General features: G+C 56.4%; 1 protein-coding gene across 1 annotated transcript; it reads left to right on the forward strand.

The window, feature by feature from the left end:
- Positions 1–684: 684 nt before the first annotated feature.
- FNDC5 (fibronectin type III domain containing 5) lies at positions 685–7,062 on the forward strand (the record flags this gene model as incomplete). Its single annotated transcript, XM_081225835.1, has 6 exons — positions 685–772; positions 2,338–2,453; positions 2,925–3,123; positions 3,484–3,573; positions 5,986–6,119; positions 7,024–7,062. The coding sequence occupies exons 1-6, from the start codon at positions 700–702 to the stop codon at positions 7,060–7,062; spliced, it is 651 nt and encodes a 216-aa protein (XP_081081961.1). The 5' UTR covers positions 685–699.
- Between the last annotated feature and the right edge of the window lie 2,097 nt (positions 7,063–9,159).

Raw genomic sequence — 9,159 nt, forward strand, 5'->3', positions numbered from 1 at the left:
TAGGCCCTCCAGTGAGTCAGAGCACCCTCTTCTCAGCCCCATGGCAAACGCTGAGCACCTACTGTCTGCACCCCAACACCTACGGAACACGCTATAGTCACCCCCATCCCTACTAGGATTGCTCCCCTCTGCTCACTGCTGCCCCAGTCTGAAAGGCCTCGGGTCTGGGGCTGGGGCGGAGCGAGGGGTGGGGACCCCCAGGAGCGGGAGGGCAGGTCAGCTTTGGGGCGGGTGAGATGGGAGCCCAGAGGAGCGTCTCCGTGGCACTTGTCCTCCCTTTCCCTCGGGAAAGGGCAGCGGTGGCGGCCCGGTCAGGGCTGCGCGGCGGGGAGAGAGGCTGCGTGCGAGGCTGGGGCTGAGCACAGTGGGGCACGGAGAACCCCGCTCGGGCTCCGGCACAGGCGAGAGGGTGGCATCGCGGGTCGGCGAAGCCCCGCGGGCCGGGTCATCGGGGGTCGGGGCGGCGAGGGGGTGCCCTCCGCCCCTCACCCCGCCCCCGCGCTTCTCCCCGCAGCGGGGGCGCCCCGCCCCTCGGGCGCCCGACGTGGACGCGGCCGCCGCCGCCGCCGCCGCCGCGCGGGAGTCGCTGTCCGCGGAGCCGACATGCAGGCGGCGCGGGGCGGCACGGGGCGGCCGGGCCGGCCGGGCCGTGGGCCGGAGCGCCAGCGCGAGCGGCTGCCGCACGCCGAAGCCGCCGCCATGCACCCCGGGCCGCCCCGCGCCGCGCTCCGCCTGTGGCTGGGCTGCGTCTGCCTCGGGCTGGTGCAGGCGGGTAAGGGGGTCCGGGCGCGGGGCGCGGGCGGGCATCCTCGGGTCCCTTGCCTGCCCCCTGGGGACCCCGTCTCAGGCCCGCTCACTGCTCCCCTCGCCCCACGCCCCAGCCCCTTTCCTGCTTGCTTGACCCCAAGACCCGACCTCCAGCTCTCAAACCCCTTCCCACCACCCCTGCTCTGGGATCCACGGTCTTGGGATTCCCCAGCCCCCGCATCCCATTGCCCTGACCCCAGGCCTTTCCTTCAGGAGCCCTAGCTCCTTTCTCTGGCCCAGGGAGCAGCTGAGGACACCGGTCCCCCCACCTTGGGCCTCTCTCCTTGACCCAAAGCCCTGCAGGACAACTCTGCAGGTCGAGCTGGATGGGGTCCCACTGTGTGAGGGGGATGGGGACCGGCACCCGAGGGCACGGGGACAGGTGGGGTGGACCCGAGCCTGGAGTCTGGCCTGCCCCCTGGGGCCTGGCCTCCTCCTCACCCTGCCCCTCCTGACGCCCTGTCCCCGTCCCTTCTGGCTGCTGCCACCTTGCCCATCTCTCCTCCGACCCAGCTCTCCTTGGCTGCTCAGTGCTGTCTCCCTGCTTCTGTCCTGTGTCTGTCTCTGATACCCGACTTGTCTGTTCTCCGGTTTTGCGTCTGCTGCCCCTGTCTGTGTCCCTCTGTCTCTCTCTGCCTCCACATCTGGCTTTGTCTCCCCAGGCCCCAGACCTATGAGGTGAGGGGTGAGGTCTTAGGCTTAGGTCTTCTTCCCCTTTAAGCGCCTGCCTCTTCAGGATACAGAAGCTGTGTGAGTCCGCTGCCCCTCTCCTAGAAAGTTCTTCCTTCCCTGACCCCCACCATCCTCATCACTCTCCTCTCATCTGGTCCCCTTTGTCCTCTCCTCCCATCCAAGAGGCCCTACCCTGTTCTCTTGACTCCACTGAGGGGCCGTGCTCTGAGTGACCCCATCTTCTTCTGCCGCCTTCCCACCTGCCTCTTGGGGCTGGTGGGGTGTGGAGAAGAGGCCTTTCCCCAGGCTTCATCCTGCCTGGGTCTCCACGGTACTGGGGCTTCTTTTCTTGGTCCTCACTCCCATCCCAGGGCTCACCCAGCTAGGCTCTTCTCGACCTCTGGGTCTTTCTCCTTCCCTCAAGGTCACTCACTTGACAGTGCAGTTCTGTAGAAAGAGCACTGGACTGGGGAGCCTTCTGATTGCTTTGCACCAGACTAACCTTGAGCTCCTGCAGCCCGGCCACCTATGTCTCCCCCATGCCTGTCTCCCCACCTCTCATTCCTCCTCCTTTAGACCTGGCCCTGGCTTGGGCTCATCAGTTTTAGCTCGAAACCTAGTGGGGCCAGTTGTGGCCAGCAGGGGTTCCCACCCTGTTTACAAGGAGCCTGGGGCCTCTCAGGCCTGGCTCTTCAACCACTAAGGAACTGAGACCCAGGTGCCAATCCCACTGGAAGGCCTGGGTTTCTTCTTTCCCACCTCATGGCCATCCGCAGGTTATCTTGTCATACTGACGAGACCATGGGCCTGGACCTCACAACAGGGGGTGCTCAGGCTCAGGTGCCTCCCCACCCCCAGATAGCCCCTCGGCCCCAGTGAATGTCACTGTCAGGCACCTCAAGGCCAACTCTGCAGTGGTGAGCTGGGACGTCCTGGAGGATGAGGTCGTCATTGGATTTGCCATCTCTCAGCAGGTAACCCTTGAGGGTCCCTGGGAGGGAGGAACACATCAAGATAGAAGTGGTGGATGGGGGAGGAAGGGGTGCTGAAAGAGAAAGGAAAAAGGAACGAGGAGCAAGAGAGTTGGGCAGAAAGCTGCACACGTGGCTGGGAAGGGAGGCCCCAGAAGGGAATCCTTTGGTTGGAATCTGGGAATTAAGGGCATGATTTTGATCTTAAACAGATCTGAATTTAGGACCTTGCTCCAGTTCTTGCTAGTTGAATGGCCTTGGGCAATTTCCCTAACTTCTGTGAATCTGTCTCCTTACCTGTAAAATGAAGATATCAATACCTACCTGCAGGGATGATGGGATGCTTGAGTCAGATTGTGGATGTCCGGGGTTTAACATGGTAGCCAGGTGAGGCCTTATCACCGCTGGAGAGGTGGGCAGACGTGGGGTGGGGGCCTGGGCACTGAAACCTGGGGCCTGGCTTTTGCTCCACAGAAGAAGGATGTGCGGATGCTGCGCTTCATCCAGGAGGTGAACACCACCACCCGCTCGTGCGCGCTCTGGGACTTGGAGGAGGACACTGAGTACATCGTGCACGTGCAGGCCATCTCCATTCAGGGCCAGAGTCCGGCGAGCGAGCCCGTGCTCTTTAAGACACCACGGGAGGCTGAGAAGATGGCCTCGAAGAACAAAGGCAGGCCCGGGCCACCTTTAGCAAGGGACGGGGTGGGGGGAGGGGTAGTCAGGGCTAGCGCGGCAGGCGGCTGGAGGAGAGCGTGAGCTCCCCATCCTCCCCCAGCCCCTGCTGCCTAGCCAAGCAGCCCCTGAGAGAGGGAGGTCCACTCTGGTCCCCCAAGCTATGGGATACAAACCTTCAGCTCTGGATTAAGTCTAGTCGCTGCCACCCAAGTAGCCATCAGCATGTTCTAGAATCTCTTTTTGTTAGGTGTGTGGGCACCTGTAGAAATAAACCCTTAATATTTTGCACTTGGCCCTAGAAATGTGGCTGGCAGGGGCCCAGGGAGTCCTGGAGCTAGTGTCTCTCTCCACACAGATGAGGTGACCATGAAGGAGATGGGGAGGAACCAACAGCTGCGGACGGGCGAGGTGCTGATCATCGTCGTGGTCCTGTTCATGTGGGCCGGTGAGTCTGGCCCCAAGCCCTTCTTCACTTCACCTCGGGGAAGTGGAGGACCCTCACCAGACCCTTTACTCACAGAAACGAAGGGTAGGGGGCTTGGAGGCAGTGAGAGGACTTAGGAGCCTAAGTTCTGCTCTGGGGGCCAGATCTGATCCCTTCTCTAACTGACCTCTCACCAAAAAACGAGCAGTTCGGTAGCTGCCTCGTAGGATTATGAGTGATTGCCCTCTCTAATGAGTGGCCAAAGCCCCTGGCCTTCCAGCCCTGGCTGCAGCAGCCTCTCCGTATTCTTCCGGGTTGCTGTGCCTCCAGATGCTTCAGGCCTGGGCAGCTCAGGCTTGGGACACCCTCTTGACCCACTCATCCGTCTTGACACAGCTCGGAGACCGGCTGCGTGAAACCTCCCCAACCCATCCATTAGAATGTTCCTCCTGCCTCGATGCTCCTGCGGCACCCTGTGTGCTCCTCTCTAAATTTAGCCCTTCTTAGCTAAGTTACTTGGGTTCCTGTCTTTCTCTTTTCCCACTTGTCTGTGAGCTCCCTGGGGATAAAGACCATCACCTTTGTACTCAGCTCAACCAGAATTTACTGAACAGCCACTCCGTTCCAGAGAGTAGGGCTACAGTTGTGACTCAGAAGAGCCATGTGCTTGTAAGGAACTCAGTCTGGGAGATGCCAGGCCCGTACTTAACAATAATTCAACGTGATGAGTGCTATAATAGCACCATGTATGGGAGCAGAGGATGGGGAATGAATGAATTCTGGGGCTAGGAGTAGAAATCAAGAAGAACACAGAGAGGAGGTAAATGGGGATTGAGCTTTGAAGGATGAGTAGGAGTTCACCAGGCAGCCAAAAAAAGGAAGGGTATTCTGGGCATGGTGTGTTCAAGAAGGAAATTAAGCTCAGTCTGACTCAGTGCAGCTGTGACCCAAGAGAGAAGATAGAAAGTGAGGGGTAAAGGCTGTTGAGGCTGTCAAGTGGACTGGAGTCCTTCTTGAGGGAATTAAACACCATGTCGAAGTTATATGAGCATCGTGGTTGAGAGGACAGGCTCTGTTGTAGAAGCATATGGAAGAATATGTTCCGTAGACACAAAGAAAAGCAGACACTTGAAAAAAAAAAAAAGCTGGAAAAACAAAGGATTGCACAAAAGGGGAGGTTTGCTTCTGGTGCATTATTAGACTTGACACAAACAGTATTCACATCATTGTAACAATATAAAATAGTGAATTAACTCGAAATTGTGATGTAATTCTGCTAGGATGATGAGGAAGGAAGTAGAGGGAGTGGTTAGGCTCTATATGCCATGGTGGGACGTCAACAGATAATCTCTAAAACAGATCAGGAAATAACACTATAGAGTTCCCTGTGGCCTAGTGGTTAGGATTCTGGGCTTTCACTGCTGTGGCCCGGGTTCAATCCCTGGTCAGGGAACTAAGATCCTGCAAGCCGTGTGGCGCAGACAAAAAAGAAATAGCACTGTAGGGCTTCCCTGGTGGCGCAGTGGTTGAGAATCTGCCTGCCAATGCAGGGAACATGGGTTCGAGCCCTGGTCTGGGAAGATCCCACATGCCGCGGAGCAACTAGCCCCGTGAGCCACAATTACTGAGCCTGCGCGTCTAGAGCCTGTGCTCTGCAACAAGAGAGGCCGCGATAGTGAGAGGCCTGCGCACCGCGATGAGGAGTGGCCCCCACTTGCCACAACTAGAGAAAGCCCTCGTACAGAAACGAAGAGCCAACACAGCCATAAATAAATAAATAAATAAAATTTAAAGAAAAAAAAGTTTAAAAAAAAAAAGAAATAGCACTGTAAATCAAGTATAGAGGTAAAAATGGGGAAAACACCTACGAGAGTTGGAGGTGGTTGCCTTAATACTATTGGACTTTCAAAAAATATTAGTTTGATAACGATAAACATTTAGGAGAGTGCAGGCCCTGGAGTGCACACCCCCACTCCACCGTGTGACCTTGAGTGAGTTATCTAAGCTCTTCATCACTGTCCTCCCTCGTAACCTGGGGATGGGAATAACCAGTGCTCTCAGAGAGCTATGAGGGCTCAGTGAGATGGAATGTCAGGGCCCAGCACAGGGCCTGGCCCATGCTAGACAAATGCTATTGTTGCTCTTTGCCCTAAAGGAAAGGGGAGCCCTCTGAGGTTTAAAAGAAGGAAAGGGAGGAGACACAATCAGAAGCATGTTGTAGGAAGATCAGCCCAGCAGCAGTGAAGGGGCTGGTGGGGAAGGGGACAGGTGGACACAGGAGCCAGAGGCCAGAGGCAGCCTCTTGCAGTAGTGCCGGTGAGAGGCCATCTGGAGCCTGGTACCCACAGGAGCTCAGCCTGGTCTAGTGGGCATGAAGTGGAGAGGCAAGGACTGGGGCTCTGGCCTCTGACTGGTTTCCCTTGTCCCCTGCAGGCGTCATCGCCCTCTTCTGCCGCCAGTATGACATCATCAAGGACAATGAACCCAATAACAACAAGGAAAAAACCAAGAGTGCATCAGAAACCAGCACACCAGAGCACCAAAGCGGGGGCCTTCTCCGCAGCAAGGTGAGGGCAAGACCTGGGCCCGGGCGGGGGCCCCGTGGCTGGCACCCTGGTAGTCCCCGGGCTGCAGAAGGGGTCAGCTTGGGGCCTGGCATGGCTGCAGCTGGACAGAGCCAAGCTTGGCCGCTGCCCGTGTGACACAGGGGACACTTCAAATTGATTTTGGATCCTCTCCTTTTGCAGGGTGCCAGGAGCCAGTAGGGCTTTAAAAAGAGGGCAGTGAGTGGGGCGGGCAGAGCTCCCGGTAGGTGCGGGACAGCAAGAGTAGGGGTTCTGGGCTCATTCATGCTCCTGCTGTGCTGTATGACCTTGGGAAGGTGCTTCACCTCTTTGTACCTTCATTTCCTCTTCTGTAAAACAGATATGAAAACCTTTTCAGTGCTTGCTTTGAGCAGCTCAGAAGAGAGACATAGAGAATGGAAGAGAATCTCATGGTTCTGACGATGATTATCCAACAAACAAACATCTGGATCTCTCTACATCTCCTCCTTCCTCCATCTCCACCCTCTGGCTTACTGTCCTCTCTCTTGGCTTCTCTCTGGCGCTCTCCTGAAGCCTCTTATTAATCCACCATCTCCAGAAGCACCTCAGCAATGTCAGTGGCTGAGGCTACGCTCAGAGGCAGATCTGCAGGATGTGAGAGAACCAGCCAGCGGGATGCTCGGCTAGGGCCCAGGACCCAGTCCTGGCCATTCAGCTGAGTGAAGCCGAAGGCTGGGTTTGAGAGGCAGAGAGATAAGACATCCAGGCAGGGCTCCTCCTTTCCTTCCACCTGAGACAAGAGCCTGGCTTTTAGGCTGCAGCCCTGCTGCTCCCTTCCTTCTGGTGTCTTCTCCCTGTTTCCATCCTTGCAAGAAGTCTGTTCAATTTAGCCCTGGCCGCTTCTCTCATTTTTTTTTCCTCCCAGTTTCCAAACAAGCCCTCGGTGAACATCATCGAAGCATGACTGCCTGTCTGCAGGGAGAAGGATTTCATTTTTCTTCTCTGCTGGTCCCCAGGTCCATGGGCACAGGGAGGAAGCGGACTGCCATGGTGGGGAGGCACAGCTAGCTGCACAGTTCTCCCTCTGCCCCCCATCCTAGTCTGGTGAAGAAGGCTGAACTGCAAACCCAAATTCTGCAAAAAATAAGCCACAAAACGAAAAGGCCTGGCCCTGTTCTGGAAAAGGCAAAGCTGCATGAGACACAGCCTTCTTTCTGCCTCCTCGCCTCTCCTGGACTGGCTTCCTCTTTGAGAAAATGCACAAAGCTCCTGGGAGGTGACAAGCACCTAGATTGACAGAAGCTGTGTCTTTCAGGGACGCTGTGGGGCTGCCTGCCGGGCAGGGGCCTGGCTGCCATCAAGCCTTTGCTGGATCCAGCCATCAGGGACTTGTTTGTGGCGCGATGCACAACTTTGCGAGTGTGTAAGATGTTATCTGTTCTGTCTCTTTTGGAAAACACAACCGAAGGGCTTCACTCCAGAGGGCAGAGGGATTCCCCGAGCTGGTTGCCTGTGTCCTCTGTCTTCTTTGGCCCTTATTTTGACTGTAAGATCGTCAGTCTGGGGTCTGAAGGAGACAAAGTGGGAAAGAGACCTGGAAGGTACTGGCCCCATTTCTTTAGGAAAAGTCTCTTGGAGTTGCAACAGTGCTGGCTTGCACAACTGAAAAGGTACATCCACATGGGACACCCTGGGGGCTGCTAAATCACCCCCTCTGGGGTGGACGCTGCTGGAAGGCGGGCCCGAGCCATTGACCATGGACAGTCAGAGCAGTCCTGACCTCTGGGGTCTCCATATCTTGCCATCTCATCCAGGGTTCGTGAAAGCTACCCAGGGTCCTCATGTCCTTCCCTAGAGCCTGAGTGGTGTGAGGTGACAGGTCTCTCCCTCCACTGCCTCTTCTGGTTTAAAAAACAAATGGTGCTTGCTAAGGAAGGCAGACCCTTCCCTAGGACTGACACGGCGCGGCTGCTGAATGCCTGCCTGGGAAGAGATGGACCTCTGCGTCTTCCATTCGTGGCTAAGGACGACAGTGTGGGCAACTGCGCTTGGCACAAGCCTGGCACGCAGTCGGCGCCCAGTGAGTACCTGCTGAACTGAATGAGAAGCGCAGTGACCCCCAAGCCAGAGAGCTGAAAGCCATTCCCCAGTGACCGCGGTCTACAAGAGCTCTCGGGGCTGGGGCAGCTGCCACTCTGCTTTGCCCGAGTGTGGAGCACAGAGAGGGAGGAGAGACAGGGTGAAGGGCAGATGTCAGCAACACTAAGGGCTTCCTCATGGGAGGGCATGAGGCTCCACTCATTGTCTTGTGACTTCCATCCCTGCTGAATGGGGCTGCAAGGCCAAGGCTCCTTAGGGGAGAGAGGTCCTTACCTCTGATCCAGTTAGAGCAATAACCACTTTTTAAATGTAAAATAAAAAGACATATGAAAAGGCACATCCTTGTCTTCTGGTAAATGCCCAAGTGTTGCCCTCTTTTTCTGGCAGTTGGCAGCAAATCAGGACGTGTGGAGGAGGGAGTCAGTTCTCTCCATTTTGGCCTGCAGCTTCTTAGGGACAAGCCTGCCAGCCAAGCTGGAGTTGGAAGGGAAATCTCGAACAGATGGGGGTGCACGTGTAGGAGGAGAAAATAGTTGCTCTATCATCCCATTACTGAGCCCCCCCCCCCCAACTGAGCTTGGGCTGCCTCACTGCATAGGTATGCAGGCTGGAGCTCAGTTTTTAAAACAAAGGGTTTTCCCCTCTGGATGGGGTTGGTGCTTTTCCTGGCCAAAGGGAATGCAGTCCTGCTTCTCCAAGCGTGAGGGGGAAGTAAAGAGGGACTGCAGAAGCTGCTTCCTGCAGCTCAGGATTCACAGCAAGCTGTTGGGGGGATGTTAAAGGAACATCACTCTGATCCCGCAGCAGGCTGAAAGGTAGAGGAATGATGCCATTACCCAGTGAGCAAACCAGTAAATGGGGCACCTTGAACATTTCTGTCCAGAGCCGGGAGGAGCTTAGGAAATGTCAGGTGAGTGGGGCTTAGTGTAAGCTGTTCTGGAAGGTTCTGAGAGCAGAGGGG

The sequence above is a fragment of the Mesoplodon bidens genome (genome assembly GCF_964165515.1).
Source record: "Mesoplodon bidens genome assembly, chromosome: 2".
Lineage (NCBI taxonomy): Eukaryota > Metazoa > Chordata > Mammalia > Artiodactyla > Ziphiidae > Mesoplodon > Mesoplodon bidens.